We start from the raw sequence: 25,679 nt of genomic DNA, 5'->3' as shown, positions 1-25,679 counted from the left end.
CCTGCTATTCAGCTTTAAATCCGCATCCAAACTGGAGAGAACAGTATCTTTGTTTGCTTTCCAATGTCGATACATGTGTGTAAACACAGTGTAACAAGTAAAAAGGAGCTCTCTGTGAAGCTGTCTCTGCTTTTGGCACACACACAGTTCAGAACAGTTCATTAGAGGATGTTAATATATAATAAAAAGCAGTTTGAATAAAATGCAATAGCAGGTTTCAAGCAGGGCTGTGGAGTCTGTACAAAATTCTTCTGACTCCGACTCCTCAGTTTCTGAAACCACGACTCCGACTCCAACTCCGGGTACCCAAAATTGCTCAGACTCCGACTCCTTAGTCTAATACTTAACAGAGCTGTGGATTCTGTAAAAAAAAAAAAAAAAAATCATGCGACTCAGACTCCCGACTCCGACGTTTATGAAACCACGACTCCGACTTCGGGTGCCCAAAATTGCCCCGACTCCGACTCCACAGCCCTGGTTTCAAGGCAAGATAAACTACACTTTGGAAACTTGTAATTTAAAAATAAAAGTAGGAAAACACATTTTTATTGAATATCATGTCGGAGTTTCAGACCACTTTAAAGGACACCTGAAGTAAGAGGTATATGGAGGCTGCCATATTTATTTCCTTTTAAGCAGTACTAGTTGCCCGGCAGTCCTGCGGATCCTCTGCCTCTATGTAAGCTAAGCACCCGTGTCAGTAGCCATCAGGGACACAGCGCTGACAAACGATCGTTTCCCGAGGCATCCTCACCAATCGTGTAAACGACTAACTAATGCTGCAAGCAAAAGATTGCTCAAATGAGCGCGCTTATTTGCACAGGAGTCGGCGGACATCTGAACAATCGCCTGTGATCCGCCATGAGAGTGGATCAATACGAACTATCGCTGCACGCCATACCTTCCTACATTTTCGTTAAATTATGTTACACAATCTTGCAAAAACAATCATTCATCGAGAAAACTTTGCCTGACAAATTGCATTGTGGGTATAGACCTTAGGAGTTCATAATCTGTTTCTGTGCAACTAACTTCCCCCTCCCCAAATCACCGTAAGTAAGACAGTATGGTTATCCTTCAGCTGATGCTGCAATGGTCACAAAAGAACACTACAAAACTACACAAAACAAGCAGAATAAATAAAAAAGACAAACACTTATATAGCGCTTTTCTCCTGGCGGACTCAAAGTGACAGAGCTGCAGCCACTAGGGGGTGCTCTATAGGCAGTAGCAGTGTTAGGCCAGAGCTGCAGCCACTAGGGGGTGCTCTATAGGCAGTAGCAGTGTTAGGCCAGAGCTGCAGCCACTAGGGGGCGCTCTATAGGCAGTAGCAGTGTTAGGCCGGAGCTGCAGTGTTAGGCCAGAACTGCAGCCACTAGGGCGCGCTCTATAGGCAGTAGCAGTGTTAGGGAGACTTGCCTAAGGTTTCCTGCTGAATAGGTGCTGGCTTACTGAACAGACAGAGCCGAGATTCAAACCCTGGTCTCCTGTGTCAGAGGCAGAGCCCTTAACCATTACACTGCCCAGCCACCTTACACTATCCAGCCATACCTAGCATGTGTTCCTCGCAGTGCTACAGTCACCAGGTTCAGCTCCTGGTCCCTTTGCTGCATGGTGTTTGTATGTTCATCACAAGTTTGCTTGTGCTACCTCCAGGCACTCTGGTTTCCTACCACATCCCAAAAACATACCTGTAGCTCACTTTCCCTGGCTCCCCCTCCCCAATAAGCACCAGACTGCAGTGAGGCTAGGTGAGCAGGACTATGGTAGGAAAAGTAGATTGTCAGCTCCTTTGAGGGACAGTCAATGACATGCATTATTGTACATCACAGAGGAGAGTGTCAGCACTATATAAATACATCATCATCATCATCATCATCATCATAATAATAATAATAATAATAATAAAGTAACCCTTTGTAGCCCGCAGCGATACAAGCCGGGTCCACCATGCCCTATGCAGGGGAAATCCTATAGGTATCCCTGCGCTGTTGTAGCAGGTGGAGGATTCTGTATACTGACAGTCAGTGTACAGCATCTCCTGACTTCTGGAAGTGCAAAGAAGGGACGCCTCCTTGTGTTTAAATATTTAGGCAAACAACAGCCTACAACTCCTAAAGTTAAAGTGAACCTCCAGACTAAAAATCAACTCAGCAGCACTGAAAAGGCCTGGTGTTTCTTTAACAGTTTCACAGCATCAGAACTTTGTTTCTCTTATACAAGCCTCATTTTTAGCTGCACAGAAGAAAACTGCCCGGGCATTTTTCCCCTGATGCTGTGCAAAGCATGATGGGATTTCTGATGTTGTTGCTCTCGTTCTGCTGTTTTGGTGCAATTTTTTTTTTTACATTTTGAATTTGACATTTGAAGCCTAGCGTGTGCAGCTGGGAGGGGTAATCAGGACACAGGACAGTTGGAACTGTGTCTCCTGCTCCCTGTCACCTCCTTTCAACCAAAAAGATGTCTGCCCCCATGAATCACAAACATTTGTCTGTTCTTTTAAAACAGGGTGGGTAAAAAAATTATATTACCTATCTATTCTAATTAACATAACTAATGTAACTTAATGACAGTATGTTTGTTTAGGCTGAAGTTCCCCTTTAAGGAGGGGAGGGGGGGGGGGGGTGAAGGGTGAAGAGTTTTTTGGCAAAAGTCTGTTTTACATCCCCCCTACAGACATTTGCATTTTAAATCGGTTTTAAACCCCCCCAAAGACTCTTCAATGATCAAAGGAGACTGGTGGAGGAATACACAAACAATATATTAACTCAGAGGCTGCCTGTAAACTGCACACAGCGATCTATACAGACCCACACACAAAAGCAGGACAGGGACTCCGGCTCAAAAACAGGAACTACACCACCAAAATGTGGACGACTGACATAAGCTAAATACAGGGATTCAGCCGTTACATGTATTTCATCCAGAGTCCCGTACAGAGCATTGTAGAATGTATAGGATCCACTAGGTATATATCCATACAATATAGGATGGGTTTAGGAGTAGAGTATAGAATATGTATAGTATAGGACAAGGATATAGGTTGCATTATGTACAGAATATAAAATGTATACAGCATAGAAAGCAGTACGTAGAGGATATATGAATTGTGGGATATGGGAGTACAGTATAATATAGAATGTACATGACAGGAGTACAGTATAGAAGTATAGGGTATAAGAGTGAGATATATAGCATAGTATAGGATCTACAGTATAGGATATACAGTATGGCAGTGTAGAATGTATATGATGTACAACAACAGTGTAGGGTGTATAGGATCTACAGTATAGAATGTATGATGATATATGGCATAATATATGATGTATAGAATTCCCTGTACAGGGTGTATGGGATAGTATGTATAGGATGCACAGCACAATAAAGAGTGCATGGCATAGTATAGGATATATAGTATAGTAGGTATAGGATATGTGACATAGTATAGGATATATAACCTAGGATATAGCATAGTATAGGATGCAAAGCACAGTATATGGTGTATAGTATAGGATATATAGTATAGTAGGTATAGGATATGTGACATAGTATAGGACATACAGCATAGTATAGGATATATAGTATAGGATGCACAGCACAGTATAGGGTGTATGGCATAGTATAGGAGATAATATGATACACAGTACAGGTTGTATGGGATGTATAGGATACATAGTACAGTGTGTATGGGATGTATAGCATAGTATGTATAGGATACATGAGTACAGGTTGTATGGGATGTATGGTATATATAGGATACACGAGTACAGGTTGTATGGGATGTATAGCGGATACACAGTACAGGTTGTATGGGATGTATAGTATGTATAGGATACACAGTACAGGATGTATGGGATGTATAGTATATATAGGATACACAGTACAGTGTGTATGGGATGTATAGTATGTATAGGATACACAGTACAGTGTGTATTGGATGTATAGTATATATAGGATACACGAGTACAGGTTGTATGGGATGTATGGTATATATAGGATACACAGTACAGTGTGTGTGGGATGTATAGTATATATAGGATACACAGTACAGTGTGTATGGGATGTATAGTATGTATAGGATACACAGTACAGGTTGTATGGGATGTATAGTATATATAGGATACACGAGTACAGGTTGTATGGGATGTATAGTATGTATAGGATACACAGTACAGGTTGTATGGGATGTATAGTATATATAGGATACACGAGTACAGGTTGTATGGGATGTATAGTATGTATAGGATACACAGTACAGTGTGTATGGGATGTATGGTATATATAGGATACACGAGTACAGGTTGTATGGGATGTATAGTATATATAGGATACACAGTACAGTGTGTGTGGGATGTATAGTATATATAGGATACACAGTACAGTGTGTATGGGATGTATAGTATATATAGGATACACATTACAGTGTGTATGGGATGTATAGTATATATAGGATACACATTACAGTGTGTATGGGATGTCTAGTATGTATAGGATACATGAGTACAGGTTGTATGGGATGTATAGTATATAGGATACACAGTACAGTGTGTGTGGGATGTCTAGTATGTATAGGTTACACAGTACAGGTTGTATGGGATGTCTAGTATGTATAGGATACACAGTACAGGTTGTATGGGATGTATAGCATAGTATATATATATAGGATACACATAGTAGTGTATAGTATGTATAGGATACACAGTACAGTGTGTATGGGATGTATAGTATGTATAGGATACACAGTACAGGTTGTATGGGATGTATAGTATGTATAGGATACACATTACAGTGTGTATGGGATGTATAGTATGTATAGGATACACGAGTACAGTGTGTATGGGATGTATAGTATGTATAGGATACACAGTACAGTGTGTATGGGATGTCTAGTATGTATAGGATACATGAGTACAGGTTGTATGGGATGTATAGTATATAGGATACACAGTACAGTGTGTATGGGATGTATAGCATAGTATATATATATATAGGATACACATAGTAGTGTATAGTATGTATAGGATACACAGTACAGGTTGTATGGGATGTATAGTATGTATAGGATACACAGTACAGTGTGTATGGGATGTATAGTATGTATAGGATACACAGTACAGGTTGTATGGGATGTATAGTATGTATAGGATACACATTACAGTGTGTATGGGATGTATAGTATGTATAGGATACACGAGTACAGTGTGTATGGGATGTATAGTATGTATAGGATACACAGTACAGTGTGTATGGGATGTCTAGTATGTATAGGATACATGAGTACAGGTTGTATGGGATGTATAGTATATAGGATACACAGTACAGTGTGTGTGGGATGTATAGTATGTATAGGATACACAGTACAGGTTGTATGGGATGTATAGTATGTATAGGATACACATTACAGTGTGTATGGGATGTATAGTATGTATAGGATACACGAGTACAGTGTGTATGGGATGTATAGTATGTATAGGATACACAGTACAGTGTGTATGGGATGTATAGTATGTATAGGATACACAGTACAGTGTGTATGGGATGTATAGTATGTATAGGATACACAGTACAGTGTGTATGGGATGTCTAGTATGTATAGGATACATGAGTACAGGTTGTATGGGATGTATAGTATATAGGATACACAGTACAGTGTGTGTGGGATGTATAGTATGTATAGGATACACAGTACAGTGTGTATGGGATGTATAGTATGTATAGGATACACATTACAGGTTGTATGGGATGTATAGCATAGTATATATATATATAGGATACACATAGTAGTGTATGGGATGTATAGTATGTATAGGATACACAGTACAGTGTGTATGGGATGTATAGTATGTATAGGATACACAGTACAGGTGGTATGGGATGTATAGTATGTATAGGCTACACGAGTACAGGTTGTATGGGATGTATAGCATAGTATGTATAGGATACATAGTACAGTGTGTATGGGATGTATAGCATAGTATATATAGGATACATGAGTACAGGTTGTATGGGATGTATGGTATATATAGGATACACAGTACAGTGTGTATGGGACAGCACGTATAGGATACCCAGCACAGTGTGTACTAGATGTATATCATACGATGTATAGGACAGTCAGCACATAGGATGTATAGCCCGGCTGGGGCAGTACAGTGTGTATGGGATGTATAGTGTGTATGGGATGTATAGTATGTATAGGATACACAGTACAGTGTGTGTGGGATGTATAGTATGTATAGGATACACAGTACAGTGTGTATGGGATGTATAGTATGTATAGGATACACATTACAGGTTGTATGGGATGTATAGCATAGTATATATATATATATAGGATACACATAGTAGTGTATGGGATGTATAGTATGTATAGGATACACAGTACAGTGTGTATGAGATGTATAGTATGTATAGGATACACAGTACAGGTGGTATGGGATGTATAGTATGTATAGGCTACACGAGTACAGGTTGTATGGGATGTATAGCATAGTATGTATAGGATACATAGTACAGTGTGTATGGGATGTATAGCATAGTATATATAGGATACATGAGTACAGGTTGTATGGGATGTATAGTATATATAGGATACACAGTACAGTGTGTATGGGACAGCACGTATAGGATACCCAGCACAGTGTGTACGAGATGTATATCATACGATGTATAGGACAGTCAGCACATAGGATGTATAGCCCGGCTGGGGCAGTACAGTGTGTATGGGATGTATAGTATGTATAGCGCACACATAGGATGTATAGCCCCGGGCTATTAGCCCGGCTCGGGCAGGCTGCCAGTGATCTATAGGAAGGATCTCATGCCGGGAAACTTACCCCGTCCGGCGGTGCCGTCCTCTGCTGCCCTTCGCGGAGCTCCTGCGCCGTGCAGGGGGGATACATCCGCCGCCTCTCTCTATAGATGCACCGCGTGCTGCTCCTCCTCCTCCTCCCGGCACCGACCCCCGTCCTCTGCAATCCCCTCCCGAGACCCCCGGCCGCCGCCTCCTCCGCCGCCAGAGACCCTCCGAGCACCGACACAGCCCACCGGCTCAGGAACTTCCTGACAGCAAATGAGATCCATCCGGATCCTGCAGCCAACACAGGAGGCTACAGAGAGCTGATCACCAGCAGCAGCAGCAGCTGAGCCTGCCTGGCACGTTATATATATATATAATATCACTGTATACAGGGGGGGGCACACTATATAATATATAATATCACTGTATACAGGGAGGACACACTATATAATATATATATATATATATATATATATATATATATATATATATATATGTATATATATATATATACATATATATATATATAGTGTGCCCCCTCCTGTATACAGTGATATATATATATTATATAGTGTGTCCCACCTCCTGTATACAGTGAAATATGTATTATATAGTGTGCCCCCCTGTATATAGTGGTATATATTTTATTGTGCCCCCTGCATACAGTGATATATATATTATGTAGTGTGCCCCCCCCCCCTGTATACAGTGATATATATTATATATCTAACTATATACAGGGGGTGCCACACTATATAATACATATATCACTATATACAGGGCAGGGGGCTGCCACTCTCTCTCTCTCTCTCTATATATACAGGGGGGGTGCCACACTATATAATATATATATCACTGTATACAGGGGGTGCCACACTATAGAATACATATGTCACTATATACAGGGGGTGCCACACTATATAATATATATATATCACTGTATACAGGGGGGGCTGCCACACTATAGAATACATATATCACTATATACAGGGGGTGCCACACTATATAATATATATATATATATATATCACTGTATACAGGGGGCACACTATATAACTATATACAGGGGGCTGCCACACTATAGAATACATATATCACTATATACAGGGGGTGCCACACTATATAATATATATATCACTGTATACAGGGGGGGCTTCCACACTATAGAATACATATATATATATATATATATATATATATCACTATATATATATATATATATAACTATATATATATATATATATATATCACTATATTTATATATATATATCACTATATACAAGTGGGTGCCACACTATATAATACATATATCACTATATACAGGGGGGTGCTGCTGGCATGCTGCCTGTTACTTGATAGGCAGAGGGGACGGATGGGTGGCACTGATCAAAGTGAGTGGGGGTTCCTGTCACTACCTAAAACTGGGGGGCATCTGTCACTAAACATGGGGGGCACCTGTCACTACCTAAAACTGCGGGGCACCTGTCACTAAACATGGGGGGCACCTGTCACTACCTAAAACTGCGGGGCACCTGTCACTACCAAAAACTGGGGGGCACCTGTCACTAAACATGGGGGGTCCCTGTCACTACCTAAAACTGGAGGGCACCTGTCACTAAACATGGGGGAGGGGGGCACCTGTCACCACCTGTGTAGGCTTCAGGCATTTTTCCACAAGACTTCCCAAATCATTCTAAACCTCTGATTCTATGGCATTACTGGGTAGGGAAACTTTTGATGTAGATTAGAAGGTGGTGCATCTTCCACAGGTATTTCTTCTACTACTGAATGAGGGCACCTTTTGTGGATTATCACATGGACTACATTTTCTCCTGGACCTGACACACTCTGAAGTATGAGTCTTGCGTTCAGCAGTATCCATCATGCTGTCTAACACGAATCCATGGCCAGCCACTTGACGTATTTGTATGTCAGTCCATTCAGTATCTGGTAACATGAAAACTAAGCAGTGTTCTGGCTGAGCATTGTGCTGTTTACACCACTTTGCAGCTCTTTCTGGGTTCATTTTGCTGTTTGTATCACTTTTAACACTTGGTCTAGGGAATAGGAGCGGAGCGGATCCCGGACGAGCCTCCAAGTGTAGCGCTCCTGTCGGTGTAGCTGTGTTAGATGATTCTGCTCTTGTCCAACTCCGGTGACACCCACAACTCCAGTGATACACATAATGCTAAGCAATTTTATTCAATCTGGAGACCCAGAAGTAAAGATAAAATTGACAATTTACCTCCTAGCAATACAGTATGTAGCAGATAGATCATAGCATCTGAACTCACAGTTATGGCAATAATGGAATACCAACAGTTGTTTGCAAAGGAATGCAATAGACAATGACACCTACAAAGTCTCTGGAACGGGTTTGGCCCCCAAAAAAGCACCAGAAAATCCAGAGATGTCCAATCCCAAAAATCACAGTACATCATTAAGTGCACTTTAACCTCCTGAGCGATAATCCCGAGCTGAGCTCGGGGTATATCGCGCAGGAGGATTTCTCAGGCCCTGGTGGGCCGATTTGCATAATTTTTTTGTGTTACACGCAGCTAGCACTTTGCTAGCTGCGTGTAACTTCCGCTCGCCGCCGATCCGCCGCCGCTCGCCGTGCCGTGCAGTCCCCCCCCCCTCCCCGACCCCTTGCGCAGCCTGGCCAATCTGTGCCAGGCAGCGCTGAGGGGTGGATCTGGACTCCCTACGACGTCCATGACGTCGGTGACGTCATCCCGCCCCGTCGCCATGGCGACCGGGGAAGCCCAGCAGGAAATCCCGTTCTGAACGGGATTTCCTGCTTACTCTGATCGCCGAAGGCGATCGGAGTGGGTGGGGGGATGCCGCTGCGCTGCGGCTATCATGTAGCGAGCCCTGGGCTCGCTACATGATTTAAAAAATAAAAAATAGTGCTGCGCCACCTCCTGGGCGATATAATTGTATCGCCCAGAGGGTTAAATGACAAATGTATAAACAGACTGCTATAATCAAACTCAGATAAACAGTTAGATAATTTCCCTAAACATTGGCCAATGTTAATCTTAGTAGGAGGCCGGCAGTTGAAACATTATATATATATATATATATATATATGTATATATATATATATATATATATATATATATATATATATATATATATATATATATATATGCTGTGGAGACTGGGGATCTCCAGTGCTACATGCATGCTTTGCATAATATTTGGTATTTGGTTTGTGCTGCTCATCCCTTGATATTTATTTATAACTTTTACCCGGGAGGGTGCATAACCACGCCCACCTCTAGCACAGTTAATCATATAAATGGGCGGATTGCACATGTTCAGAGAGTTCAGTCAGTAGCTAGTAAGAAGGTGAGTTGTTTTTAATTTCATTTTCTCCCATGTAGTTGACTCTTGGGTTTTTGGAATAGTTCCTACTAGACTGCTAATAAAAACTGGCGTTTTTGCATGGTTAGAGTGAGACTCACCAGATTGGGGACACTTTGGCGCCGTTGGTGAGTTTAAGTGCGTTAAAGCGTAACCAAGAGCCTCTGTTGTGTGCTGCAGTCCCTCTGTATTTATATACAGGCAGATGATAAGACATCCCAATAAACTGTATTCACTATCAGCCTTGCTTACAGTTCATTCACATGAGGCAAAATGAAGCAGCCATGTGAAGTAATCTGTCACAGTTTGGATTTCACCTCACAGACAGCTCAGTTCTGTGTGTGGAACACTGTGTAATCCCTCAGACCTCTCTCGCAGGCTCCTCTGCTAAGACTTAGACTTTCTCTCATTGGCAGGGGCAAACCAAGGATTTTCAAGGGGGGGGGGGGGTATTCCTGAAAGGTCTACCTCAGCCACACACAATACAGTATAATAATATAGTAGGACATCATGCTGGGTACACATAATGCAATTTTTCATCCGACCAACAATGGGATAGATAAGGAGCAGTTTGGATACAGATAATAATGAGGACAGCCGACATTGGTAATCAAGGGGAAAGTGAAGCATTCACACAGCAGGTGCACAGGGCTGTTCCCAGAGCTGCTCCATGCTCTGTATACACACTGCTGCTCCATCCAAAGTCAGCTGTAGCAGGGAAAGAAAGGGGGCAGTGCTGTGAGCTGCAGGATATCTGCAGATATTCTGGTGTCTCAACTTCTGCCTGTCCCTAGACACTGCACTGGCCCTGGTCTGAGGGGGGATTCAGGGCAGCTGTAATCCCCCCCTGCGTTTGCCTATGATTGGCTACAAAATTTCCACAGTTTAAAAGCTGCTCTCCTATTGGTGAGAGGAATTATCCACCTAGATGTAGGAGGGAAAACTGCAAACAACAAACTATGCAAACTATTTAGCAATTAACTGTTTCAGAGATGATTTCATGGAACCACAAATCCCAAATATTTTTGCAGGATGGCAACACTTTTCATGGGCAGATTCTAACAAGGGTACACATAGCGCTTTTCTTATAGGAGTATCGAATGTCTCTAGGATAGGTGTAACAACCCCCCGGAGAAGATAAGAGAACGGGAACTCAATGGTGCAATACCATTAGATATAGGAGCAAAAGCGTAGTAATAAAAAGATTTTATTCTGATCATCAGAGGCGCTCACACTCACTACTTGGATACGCACAGGCACAACTTTTTTGAATTGACCTGAGGAAGCGGATGAGTACCACGGAACCTGTTGTATTATCTTTCTGTGTAAAAATTATTATTTTTCTATGTATACTGGAGTCATATTGTCTGGAGAGGTAAGCATTGCCTCTTTATACCTTTATGGATACATATAGTTTTTAGCTGTGAATCAACCATAGATACACCGGGCGCTTCCAACACAATAACCACTTCTCTCAGTGGGAGCCGATCGCTTAGCCGTCACTCTTCTTCCTCCATAGTATAAACTCACAGAGGCGCTGAGCTTTGCACCAGACCTATTTGAGTTTTATGCTCCGTTTCTATTGCCTGATGAAGCGGGAGATGCCCGCGAAATGTGTTGGACTTGCACTTTCTGTAGTATATAAATACATTTTTGTTGTTTTGAATATACACAACACTCGTGAGTAAGAGCAAGATCACTGGCCAACGAGAGGACAAGCAAAAGGTGGGCAAGAGCAAGATCACAGGTCAATGTGAGGACAAGTGGCAGATGGCCAAGACCAAGGTCAAAGGCCAACGTAACAGTAAGCAAAAGGCAGGCAAGAGCAAGTTCACAGGGCAACGAGAGGACAAGCAAAATGTGGGCAAGAGCAAGATCACAGGTCAATGTGAGGACAAGTGGAAGATGGGCAAGACCAAGGTCAAAGGCCAACGTAACAGTAAGCAGAAGGCAGGCAAGAGCAAGGTCACAGGGCAACATCGGGAAAAGTGGAAGGCAGGAAAAAGTAAGGTCACTGGCCAAGAAGAGGACAAGCGGAAGGTGGGCAAGAGCAAGGTCACAGGTCTATGTGATTAAAAGTGGAAGACGGGCAAGAGCAAGGACACAGGCCAATGTAAGACTAAGCAGGAGTCAGGCAAAAGCAAGGTCACATGGCAACATGAGGACAAGTGGAAGGCTGGTAAAAGTAAGACAAGCGAAAAGTGGGCAAGAGTAAGGTCATAGGTAAATGTAAGGACAAGTGCAAGGCAGGCAAAAGCAAGGTCACAGGCCAATGAGAGGACAAGCAGAAGGTGGTCAAAAGCAAGGTTACAGATCATGTGAGCACAAGAGGAAGGCCGGCAAAAGCAAGGTCACAGGCCAATGTGAGGTCAAGTGGCAGCCAGGCAAGGGCAATGTGACAGTCCCAGTTCAGAGCAAGCGGATAATAGGATCATGATGTACAATTATTGCGCCACAGTCCGCAAAAATGTTTGATATTTAGATAATCACCAGTCTCGGGGATCGCCGCAGAGGTTCCAAAAGTATTAAAATATGTTCAATAATACTGCTGCGCTCTCCCGAGTCTGTTGAATGTAATGATCACTCCAGAAAAAAGGGTTAATACAGTCTATCTTACAGGAGATCCTCAGAATTTCAGTCAGAATAGTTCATCCGCGCTTATTGTTGCTGTAGGGAATTCACTGGTCAGAGTCACTATTATGATCACCACTCCTAAAAAATAATACAAATCTCCACATAGGGTGATACCGTTCAGGTAATTGATAATATTATACAATACACCACCAAAACCGTGCTCCTGTGATCTGTGAGGGTTAGTGCCAATCTATTGCACCCACACCCTTTCTCCTCAAATGCTCACCAGATTCTGGCCTTTCCAATCATCTGGTGAATCAATAGCAGTACTCAATTCCGCAGTGAAATGTTAATGGTCCTAAGAAAAAAACCTTAACATAGGGTAATACTGTTTCCATAAACTCAGATTATTCCAGAATATTCCTCCGTGCTCTATGTGGATAGTGCCTTCACTCCATGCAATGTGACTCCCACTCCCTGCACAACAATTCGCTCACTAGATGGAGCCCACCTCCATACACAGGTGGATATAGCGCTTAATGATGCCTCTCGAACAGATTATCCAACTCCTTTTCAAAAAAGTTAGCCTCTCCTGAGGTTTTTATTCCGGTAAAATTTCTCTTATTTCAGGACGTAGCTTCTTCATTCTAGTTACTGCTGCAGTAGGTTTCCGGACATAGAATCTATGGCGTGCAAAAGAGTGCAAGCCCCACTTATGGGATAAAATACACACTGAGCATACACATGACCTGTCTGTGTATGACCAGGCCATGTGTATGCTCAGTGTGTAAATCCTACATGATCGCCTCTGTAAAATATACAAATCTGCTGATTTGAAAAGTATCGTTATTTGGACAGACACCAGTGAGTCTTACAAGCAAACAGGCTGCTTATCATCCACGCAAACAGTGAAAAATAAACATAAATTACCTTTAGAGAGGGCAGAGAGGCGATCCAGAAGTGACGTCTGTAGTGTGAATCTAGAGGAGACATTTTCCTTCCTCCCTCCGTATCGGAGAACTATTAATAAAACAAGGCCTAATTACACATAAGCCTGCAACGAGCTGAGAGATAAAGGGGTTGGTAAATGTCACAAGTAGGTGACATCGCTAATCAACACCCTGGTTCTGCAAGAGTCGGCTTATAAATGCCACAACTGGCAACTTGTCCCATTCCGCCTCGTTAATTCAGATTTATACTTAGATTGTCTCGCTAATCACACTGGAAGACCACCGTGCATTGTATCTGCCTACAGAGCCCATGTACCCTGGCACACCGATGGCCAATTCCACAGGGCTAAAGCCTGTGATTCATACTTACCCCAGTAGTGGGAAAATGGTCCGGACATGATCCTCCAACAGGCCCCCCGTCAGGGACGGATTTGTACTTTTTACCGCCCAAGGCCACTGTCACCAGCCGCCCCCTTTGGTATAGGTAGTGAGATGACTCCTCCTCCTTCCCTCTAATATAAGTTGCCTAATGACCACCCAGTATAGGTAGCCAGATGACCCCTCCTCCCTTTCCTACAGTATAGGTAGTCAGATGACCCCTCCCCCCTTTCCCTCTAGTATAGGTAGCCTGATGACCTCCCAGTACAGGTAGCCAGATGACCCCGCCTCCCTTCCCTACAGTATATGTAGCCAGATGACCGATCCCCCTTTCCCTACAGTATATGTAGCCAGATGACCGCTCCCCCTTTCCTTACAGTATAGGTAGCCAAGAAGAAAGGCATTGTTAACAGAAAGCATAAGAAGTGCCATTTGCAGTTTGCCACAAGCCATGTGGGGGACACAGCAGCCATGTGGAAGAAGGTGCTCTGGTCAGATGAGACCAAAATGGAACTTTTTGGCCAAAATTCAAAACGCTATGTGTGGCGGAAAACTAACACTGCACATCAATCTGAACACACCATCCCCACTGTCAAATATGGTGGCGGCAGCATCATGCTCGGGGGGTGCATCTCTTCAGCAGGGACAGGGAAGCTGGTCAGAGTTGATGGGAAGATGGATGGAACCAAATACAGGGCAATCTTGGAAGAAAACCTCTTGGAGCCTGCAAAAGACTTGACACTGGGGTGGAGGTTCACCTTCCAGCAGGACAATGACCCTAAACATAAAGCCAGGGCAACAATGGAATGGTTTAAAACAAAACATATCCATGTGTTAGAATGGCCCAGTCAAAGTCCAGATCTAAATCCAATCGAGAATCTGTGGCAAGATCTGAAAACTGCTGTTCACAAACGCTGTCCATCTAATCTGACTGAGCTGGAGCTGTTTTGCAAAGAAGAATGGGCAAGGATTTCAGTCTCTAGATGTGCAAAGCTGGTAGAGACATACCCTAAAAGACTGGCAGCTGTAATTGCAGCAAAGGGTGGTTCTACAAAGTATTGACTCAGGGGGCCGAATAATTACGCACACCCCACTTTACAGTTATTTATTTGTAAAAAATGTTTGGAATGATGTATGATTTTCGATCCACTTCTCACATGTACACCACTTTGTATTGATCTTTCACGTGGAATTCCAATAACATTGATTCATGTTTGTGGCAGTAATGTGACAAAATGTGGAAAACTTCAAGGGGGCCGAATACTTTTGCAAGCCACTGTAAATACATCATTACAATGCAGGTGCACTTCCCCTCCCCCCATCAGTAGCGCCTCGCCCCGGCTGACTCTTGTATTGCCCCTCGTCTAAAGGTGGCCGTACACTGGTCAATTTGCCATCAGATTCGACCAACAGATAGACCCCTCTCTGATTGAATCTGATCAGAGAGGGATCGTATGGCCACCTTTACTGCAAACAGATTGTGAATCGATTTCAGCCTGAAACCGATCACAATCTGTGGAGCTGCCGCCCCCCCCCCCCCCCCCCGGCATACATTACCTGTTTCCCGGCCGGCGCGAGTCCCCGCTGTCTTATTCTCTGCTCCGGGCTCCAGACCGTTCCTGCAGCTACTGAACTTCCTGTCCAGGGGAAGTTTGAACAGTAGAGGACGCTCTACTGCTTAAACTTCCTGCCGGGACAGGAAGTTCTGTGTGTAGCTGCAGCCAGTCCGGAACCCAGCGTGGAAAGAAGACCAGGGGACTCGCGCCGGCCGGAACAGGTAATGTATACCCACTGTATTGCGTCGGTCGTCGGGCATTCGAACGCCGCTATCGACGCACTCCCGACCCGCCGGCGATTGAGAAAAATCTTTCGCGCGGACGGATCACAGGATCGATCGATTTCGGACGGAAATCTATCGTTCTGTCAGCGGTATGCACGGCGATTTCACAGCCGATTCAATCACTGTGATCGAATAGGCCGTATATCGGCGGGAAAATCATTAGGTGTATGGGCCCCTTAACAGATGTGAAGCTATGACTGTCTTCTGCCGTTTAGCCACACTGCCCCTCCCAGAATGTCACTGGATGGCAGACCTGCGCCTCAGCATCCCTCTGCAGCCACCACTCCCCCGGGCACGTGCCTGGCAGCGGGCAGCTCATAGCGGCGGGTGTATACAGGAAGGACAGGTGGCCGCAGCTTGTGATGAATACGCAGTTTGCCCGCACGCCAGCAGCTTCAAATGAGGCCATAATCAATAATGCAATTATACTACATTATTGATCACTGCCCCATTTTAAACCAAGTTAAAAAGCGTAATTGTTGTGACAATTGAAAGCAGGCCTGTAATTAGCGGAATATAGAAGCTGCCAACTTTATTTCATAGATAAAAAGATCTTTTGTCTCCTAAAAGGTCATATCTGGAACAAGCAAGCACTTTCTATGCTGCATTTATTTCCATAGAATTGGCGTACATTTTGCATCAACTCAGAATTCAAGGGCAAAACAATAGCCCCTGCAAGGGTGCAGCTGCAGGGGGCAGAAGCCGCACGGGGCCCCATGGGGGGAGAAGTTTATTTTCCCTGTCCTGAGAGACAACAAAGGGCATGGAGATAAAAAGCTTTCTACTCTCTGAACAACTGTCCTAATGACTGCATCTACTCAGCCACTGATAAGGAATCATACAAAGCTTTGTAGACAAAGGTTTGTAGACAGTCCCTATTCAGTGTGCAGCAGGCTCTTGTGTACAGCGCCCCGCCCCCAGCCTTTCTACTCCTTCCCAAGTGCTGTGTACAGTAGTGATGCTGGATAACTCTGCAGAGCCAGTTCTGCTCCATCAGACATAGTTACATAGTTACATAGTTATTTTGGTTGAAAAAAGACATACGTCCATCTAGTTCAACCAGTATAAAGTACAACACCAGCCTGCTCCCTCACATATCCCTGTTGATCCAGAGGAAGGCGAAAAAACCCTTACAAGGCATGGTCCAATTAGCCCCTAAAGGGAAAAATTCCTTCCCGACTCCAGATGGCAATCAGATAAAATCCCTGGATAAACACCACCGGGCATTACCTAGTAATTGTAGCCATGGATGTCTTTCAACGCAAGGAAATCATCTCAGCCCCCTTTAAATGCAGGTATAGAGTTTGCCATAACGACTTCCTGTGGCAATGCATTCCACATCTTAATCACTCTTACTGTAAAGAACCCTTTCCTAAATAAATGGCTAAAACGTTTTTCCTCCATGCGCAGATCATGTCCTCTAGTCCTCTGAGAAGGCCTAGGGACAAAAAGCTCATCCGCCAAGCTATTATATTGCCCTCTGATGTATTTATACATGTTAATTAGATCTCCTCTAAGGCGTCTTTTCTCTAGACTAAATAAACCCAGTTTATCTAACCTTTCTCGATAAGTGAGACCTTCCATCCCACGTATCAGTTTTGTTGCTCGTCTCTGCACCTGCTCTAAAACTGCAATATCTTTCCTGTAATGTGGTGCCCAGAACTGAATTCCATATTCCAGATGTGGCCTTACTAGAGAGTTAAACAGGGGCAATATTATGCTAGCATCTCGAGTTTTTATTTCCCTTTTAATGCATCCCAAAATTGTGTTAGCTTTAGCTGCAGCGGCTTGGCATTGAGTACGATTATTTAACTTGTTGTCAATGAGTACTCCTAAGTCCTTCTCCAAGTTTGATGTCCCCAACTGTATCCCATTTATTTTGTATGGTGCTAGACCATTGGTACGACCAAAATGCATGACTTTACATTTCTCAATATTGAATTTCATCTGCCATGTATGTGCCCACATGACAGAGTGAGTGTAATAATCTGAGGCTGGGAACACACTCGTCTGTATATTTTCTGTATGAATTATCTGCACACCATGTGTGTCTGTATGTGGGAAACATGCATGTCTTATCACAGAAACTAATGTAAATGATAGAGAAAATGCTTCACTGCTGTCTGCTTTTATCTGCATGGGGAAAACACAAGTGTGCACTTGCCAAGTAAATAACATTGGTCCTCAGTTTACCTGTGCAGAAAGCAAGGGGTGGGGTGAGGGGGTCAGGGGGCCCCATCCAAAGTTTCCAAGGGGGGCCCAGTGATTTCTAGTTAGAAGTTATGCCCCTGAGAGGATTATAAGCATCTTATTGACTAGAGCCAATAGATACAATGATCAGCATTAGCATTTCATCCAAACTAATAGTTACTTGTGATGATCCTTCTGATGATGACTCCTGTACTGGACACTGGGGACAGCCAATGACATGCAAAGAAGGCAGAGTAGCTGCAGGATCACATGTCTCCCAACTGTCCTGAGTTTGCCAGGACTTGCCCGGGTTGGGGAGCATGGTCCCGTTTCACCCTGTCTTGTGTCCCAGACCACGCCTCCTCAAACACACTCCTATAGCCGGGAGAGCTCTGCGCTTGCATAGTATGCAAACATTGCCGTTGTTGTTGTGTCTGATTACGCTGCCTGTGGATTTGCGCTGCCCCGCATGCGCAGTAGGAGACTGTGCGGCCACATTTCCTATTGAATGATGCTGCTGGCGGTAAAATACTAAATATCTCCGCTTCCTCACATCCTGCACTCCCCAAATTTTCAATGTAAGGAGGGAACCCCCAGAAAGACCTCTATGCCAAATTGCAGCCCCCAAGAGCCACTGGTTCCCGAGATAGGTTTCTGTAATCTATCTCCTGAAGCAGCGGGGCTCGGGGGCTGCAATTTGGTATAGAGGTAGTTCGGGGGGTTCCTTCCCTACCCTGAAAATTTGGGGAGCGTAAGAGGTGTGGAAGTGAAGATATTTACTATTTTACCTCCAGCAGCATAATTACCTTCACACTGAGCGTGCGTGCTACTCAATGTGGGAGGAGCTTCTGGGCAGCGCTATCAGACATTACACCGCGCTCCGGGTCAAGGGTTACGGAAACGCGCAGCAGAGGAAGTGTGAGGGAGCAGAAGGAATCACGGTGAGGGAGCAGGAGGACTTTTGGGGGACTGGAAGAAGCACCATCTAAGTAACTGGGCAATTTTTTTTTTGCAGTTGTCCCTTTAATGAAACCTGAAGTGATAGGGATATGGAGGCTGCCGTATTTATTTCCTTCTAAACAATACCAGTTGCCTGGCTGTTCTGCTGATTTCTCAGCAGTAGTGTTTCAATCCCACACTTGAAACAAGCATGCAGCTAATCTTGTCAGATTTTTGTCAGAAACACCTGATCTGCTGCATGCTCATCGTTCAGGGTCTATGGTTACAAGTATAAGGCCACATACACACATCAGACCATAGTCTTTGGAAAATGAAAGATCACAGACCAATTTTACCACCCTTCATGTAGTATGAGAGCCACACCTACACAGTCTATTCTATGGAGCTGAACTTCCCATCAGACAGAAATCTTTGCAAGATGCTGCACACAAAGATGCTGTACGCATGCAACAGATCAGCATCTGCAAAAGATCTGTTCCTGCAAAATGCATTCATAGTCTATAATATCTGCAGATCCTCATACACACCTTGTTTAACTGACATTCATCTGCAGATCAGATCCACCAGGATGGATTTTCAGATCTGCAGATGATTGTCTGATCTGCAGATGAATGTCTGTTAAACAAGGTGTGTATGAGGATCTGCAGATATAGACTATGAATGCAATTTGCAGGAATGGATCTTTTGCAGGAACGGATCTTTTGCAGATACTGATCTTTTGAATGTGTACAGCATCTGTGCGTGCAGCATCTTGCAAAGATTTCTGTCTGATGGGGAGTTCAGCTCCATAGAATAGACTGTGTAGGTCTGGCTCTTATACTACATGAAGGGGGTAAAATTGGTCTGTGATCTTTCATTTTCCAAAGACTATAGTCTGATGTGTGTATGTGGCCTTAGAAGCAGAGGATCAGCAGGACAGCCAGGCAACTGGTATTATTGTTTAGAATTGAACAAATATGTCCGCCTCCATCTCTCTCTCGCTTCAGGTTCCCTTTAAAAAATGACGGTACTTATCCGTTAGCCGGGCGCATCCTCTAGGTGGCGACAAAACTCCACCAGAGTTACATCTTTCCCTACTATCCATGTCGGCCTGGAGGGGGAATAGTAATTAGCGCCACCTGCCGGATGCGCCCGGCTAACGGATAAGTACCAAAATGACTGAGGGCTTGTTCACACTAAGGGCATTTATGCCCTTTTTTCAAGTGCAGGCGATTTTCAAAATTGCCGAAAAACCACTTGTGCAAATGTGCAATGATTCCCTGTGAGAGAGTTCACATCTCAGCAGTTTGTTTCCGGGTCAAAGAGTTCACTTTCTGACTTGCGTCAGGAAGTGAATTAAAAAAAAAACGCTCTGTAAAAGCGCTTATAGAAGCGTCTTTAACAAAAACGCACCGCCCACCCAAGCGCTGGGAGGAGCTAAAAAAAAGTGGGAAAAAAAGCAAAACGTTTGTGTTTGTGTTTGCGTTTTTAGGTGCGAATGAGGCCTCACAGTGTGAGGGAGGCTTCAGCCCCTGTGTGACGGGATTTTGAATGCGATGCTATTAGTAGGCAGGGAAGGGACACTATTAGGTGCGTATAAGTGAGATGTCATTTACCAGGCAGAGAAAACATAACAAGAATAACTGTAGTTAATGGTGTAACATTTGATTCCTGGCAGTAAATGTCTGGGATGGTCACATGATCGCCGCAGGGCCCTGGGCTGCGCTAGTTAGTGCAAACAGAAAAGGGTAAGTGTATCCAGAGACTGACATTTAATGTACTCTACAAGTCCAGCTCACCAAGATGTGTGATGTGTGTTAATTCCAGCAACATAACTCTGTGCGTTCCTCATCTTGTTAACCCCTGCGGACAATTTTATTAGGGGGGGGGGGGGGAGAATCAAAACACATACACATACACACACACACACACACACACACACACACACTACACACACACTACACACACACACTACACACACACACTACCCACACACACACACACACACACACACACACACACACACACACACACACACTACACACACACTACACACACACACACACACACACACACACACTACACACACACACACACACACACACACACACACACACACACACACACACACACACACACACACATATACACACACACACATATATATATACACACACACACAGGCTCTTTTCCACCAGACATCGGCATTGCAATTTTGCAAACCAGTGTTGCTGGAAATTTTTTACGAAAAAAAAAATTATATTTTAACGCAAAAAGTGCTTGATTCACTAAACCGTGATAACTCAAATATCACCCCTTATCCAATGTATCACACCTTATGAAAAGATATCACACCTTATGAAAAGATATCACACCTTATCAAATATATCACACCTTATCAAAAATATCACACAAGTTAACACGCCTTATCAGAGTAGCATAGCGAGCGCTAGGAACCCGCAGGGGCTCAGGGCAGGACGAGTGCCATTAACAATTGCCGCAATTGTCGTTGGGTGTTGAATATATTCTAATAGGATACCCGAGGTGACATGTGAGATGATGAGATAGACATGGGTATGTACAGTGCCAAGCACACAAACACCTAGGCTGTGTTCCTTTTTTATTTCACTGTCTGAAAGAGTTAAATATCAGGTATGTAAGTGGCTGACTCAGTCCTGACTCAGACAGGAAGTGACTACAGTGTGACCCTCACTGATGAGAAATTCCAACTATAAAACACTTTCCTAGCAGAAAATGGCTTCTGAGAGCAGGAAAGAGATAATTAGGGTCAATAGTTCATAGATTTTAGCTCTGGCATACTTCAATGAATGTGTCATTGAGCAAAGACAATAAAACATTAAAAACTTGAAAAGTAGATTTAAATATAAAACAAAACTGTGCAATATCATAAAAAGTGATTTTTAGGAGAAGCAAGATAGATAGAATTGTTTATTTCATTTGTTTATTTTCACCTCGGGCGTCCTTTAAAGGCTATCTGCACAAATAAAGTGGCATGCAAAGTGTTTGTTATTGGCCAAAGCACCAGAGGCCGAGGGGAATCACTATTCCCATGTTTATATCGGTACCCTTGCATTCGGCAAATAGCGAGCATTCCGATAATCGATTTTGGAATGCAGCCGGTGGGAACGGGTTTTTAGGCTGGGCTCACATTGGCGGTAAAAACCTTCTGCTTGCCGAAACAGATGGGCAGACAAGCGGGCGGAGCCTATGCAAAGCAATGAGGATCCCTTTACATCGGTCTGCTCATAACAGGTCCGTTCCTTCTGCTGAGCGGGACACGAGGTTGTACGGGTCGCAGTATTCCCGTATGCGGCTACAGATTGCCGATGAAGCAGAAGCTGACAGAATCATCGGAAGCCCAAGAAGATGGACAGTGTCTGTTCCCACTAGACCGGTCGCCGTGTATGTTTTGCCAGCTTACTCACCTGTCTTCAGTCACATTCAGTTTCACCACCACTGCACCGCCGCTCATTCCACTGCAGGGGAATATCCCCAGTGCACAGATCCAAGCCACCACTCAGTCAACCAATGAGAACCTTCCCTGGTGGAGGGATGATTCTCATTGGTCTGTTGCTATCCAATGGGGAGTCTCATGCGCTTCTGCCAGGGCTCTAAACTGTATACTGCCTCTTCTCCCCTGCAGTGGACCAATCAGCAGTGGAACCGGACATTTGGTGGCAGCAGCAGTGGACCAGATGCACGACAAAGCGTAATGTGAACAATACACGCAGACATGTGACAGACCCAGGCGTATCCTGAACGGTGCATCTGGCACAGTGTGCCCTGGAGAAGGAAAGGTGATGTGATACCGTAACTGTAAGACTGCTAGCACTGGATGTTTCCTGCAATATTATGGAGAAGGCTTATTATTTATAGTATTTATAAAGCACCAACATATTACACAGGACAATACATACAATGATACAAAGGATGAGAGGCGTAACAAGGTTATACAACATTGGACAAAGCTGTACAAGGCAAACAGGGTACAAGATACATGACCCAGTAATACAAGTACGAGGCAGTCATAGGAAAGGAGCACACAATCATGTAGAATACACTAGGGAAGGGAAAAGGGTACAAGATACATGATCATGTGATTTGGGCTGGTTAGGTAGGTCCACTAATACAAGTACGAGGCTGTCATAGGAAAGGAGCACACGATCATGTAGAATACACTAGGGAAGGGAGAGGGTACAAGATACATGATCGTGTGATTTGGGCTGGTTAGGTAGGTCCAGTAATACAAGTACGAGGCTGTCATAGGAAAGGAGCACATGATCATGTAGAATACACTAGGGAAGGGAGAGGGTACAAGAGACATGATCATGTGATTTGGGCTGGTTAGGTAGGGCCAGTAATACAAGTAAGAGGCTGTCATAGGAAAGGAGCACAGGATCATGTAGAATACACTAGGGAAGGGAGAGGGTACAAGATACATGATCATGTGATTTGGGCTTGTTAGGTAGGTCCAGTAATACAAGTACGAGGCTGCCATAGGAAAGGAGCACACGATCATGTAGAATACACTAGAGAAGGGAGAGGGTACAAGATACATGATCATGTGATTTGGGCTGGTTAGGTAGGCCCAGTAATACAAGTACGAGGCTGTCATAGGAAAGGAGCACATGATCATGTAGAATACACTAGGGAAGGGAGAGGGTACAAGATACATGATCGTGTGATTTGGGCTGGTTAGGTAGGCCAGTTATACAAGTAAGAGGCTGTCATAGGAAAGGAGCACACGATCATGTAGAATACACTAGGGAAGGGAGAGGGTACAAGATACATGATCATGTGATTTGGGCTGGTTAGGTAGGCCAGTAATACAAGTAAAAGGCTGTCATAGGAAAGGAGCACACGATCATGTAGAATACACTAGGGAAGAGAGAGGGTACAAGATACATGATCATGTGATTTGGGCTGGTTAGGTAGGTCCAGTAATACAAGTAAGAGGCTGTCATAGGAAAGGAGCACACGATCATGTAGAATACACTAGGGAAGGGAGAGGGTACAAGATACATGATCATGTGATTTGGGCTGGTTAGGTAGGGCCAGTAATACAAGTACGAGGCTGTCATAGGAAAGGAGCACACGATCATGTAGAATACACTAGGGAAGAGAGAGGGTACAAGATACATGATCATGTGATTTGGGCTGGCTAGGTAGGTCCAGTAATACAAGTACAGGCTGTCATAGGACAGGAGCACACGATCATGTAGGATACACTAGGGAAGGGAGAGGGTACAAGATACATAATCATGCAATATGGGCTGGTTAGGTGGGCCCAGTAATACAAGTACGAGGCTGTCATAGAAAAGGAGCACACAATCATGTAGGATACACTAGGGAAGGGAGAGGGTACAAGATACATGATCATGTGATGTGGGCTGGTTAGGTAGGTCCAGTAATACAAGTACAAGGCTGTCATAGGAAAGGAGCACACCATCATGTAGAATACACTAGGGAAGGGAGAGGGTACAAGATACAGGATCATGTGATTTGGGCTGGTTAGGTAGGTCCAGTAATACAAGTACGAGGCAGTCATAGGAAAGGAGCACACGATCCTGTAGAATACACTAGGGAAGGGTGAGGGTACAAGATACATGATCATGTGATTTGGGCTGGTTAGGTAGGCCCAGTAATACAAGTATGAGGCTGTCATAGGAAAGGAGCACTCAATCATGTAGAATACACTAGGGAAGGGAGAGGGTACAAGATACATGATCATGTGATTTGGGCTGGTTAGGTAGGCCCAGTAATACAAGTATGAGGCTGTCATAGGAAAGGAGCACACGATCATGTAGAATACACTAGGGAAGGGAGAGGGTACAAGATACAAGATCATGTGATTTGGGCTGGTTAGGTAGGCCTAGTAATACAAGTACGAGGCAGTCATAGGAAAGGAGCACACGGTCATGTAGAATACACTAGGGAAGGGAGAGGGTACAAGATACATGATCATGTGATTTGGGCTGGTTAGGTAGGTCTAGTAATACAAGTACAGGCTGTCATAGGAAAGGAGCACACGATCATGTAGGATACACTAGGGAAGGGAGAGGGTACAAGATACAGGATCATGTGATTTGGGCTGGTCAGGTAGGCCCAGTAATACAAGTACGAGGCAGTCATAGGAAAGGAGCACACGATCCTGTAGAATACACTAGGGAATGGAGAGGGTACAAGATACATGATCATGTGATTTGGGCTGGTTAGGTAGGCACAGTAATACAAGTACAGGCTGTCATAGGACAGGAGCACAGGGTCATGTAGAATACACTAGGGAAGGGAGAGGGTACAAGATACATGATCATGTGATTTGGGCTGGTTAGGTAGGCCAGTAATACAAGTACAGGCTGTCATAGGAAAGGAGCACACAATCATGTAGAATACACTAGGGAAGGGAGAGGGTACAAGATACATGATCATGTGATTTGGGCTGGTTAGGTAGGCCCAGTAATACAAGTACGAGGCTGTCATAGGAAAGGAGCACACAATCATGTAGAATACACTAGGAAAGGGAGAGGGTACAAGATACATGATCATGTGATTTGGGCTGGTTAGGTAGGCCCAGTAATACAAGTAAGAGGCTGTCATAGGAAAGAAGCACACGATCATG

The 25,679-nt window shown here is 44.0% G+C and overlaps 1 protein-coding gene across 3 annotated transcripts in view; it reads right to left on the bottom strand.

Annotated features, from left to right (window-relative positions):
• The window catches only part of ZMAT4 (zinc finger matrin-type 4), a 761,540-nt gene that overhangs the window by 641,557 nt on the left and 94,304 nt on the right, over positions 1-25,679 (bottom strand). The window contains exon 1 of one of the 3 annotated variants that reach the window (XM_068255191.1): positions 6,837-6,943. The exons of the other annotated variants lie outside the window; for them this stretch is intronic. Coding sequence (XP_068111292.1) covers positions 6,837-6,902 — 66 coding nt within the window. The 5' untranslated portion in view covers positions 6,903-6,943. Of the gene's footprint in view, positions 1-6,836; positions 6,944-25,679 lie in introns of those variants that run through there. 3 annotated transcript variants of the gene reach the window in all.

The sequence above is a fragment of the Hyperolius riggenbachi genome, chromosome 10 (genome assembly GCF_040937935.1).
Source record: "Hyperolius riggenbachi isolate aHypRig1 chromosome 10, aHypRig1.pri, whole genome shotgun sequence".
Lineage (NCBI taxonomy): Eukaryota > Metazoa > Chordata > Amphibia > Anura > Hyperoliidae > Hyperolius > Hyperolius riggenbachi.
This window is presented reverse-complemented; position numbering and strand designations above follow the sequence as displayed.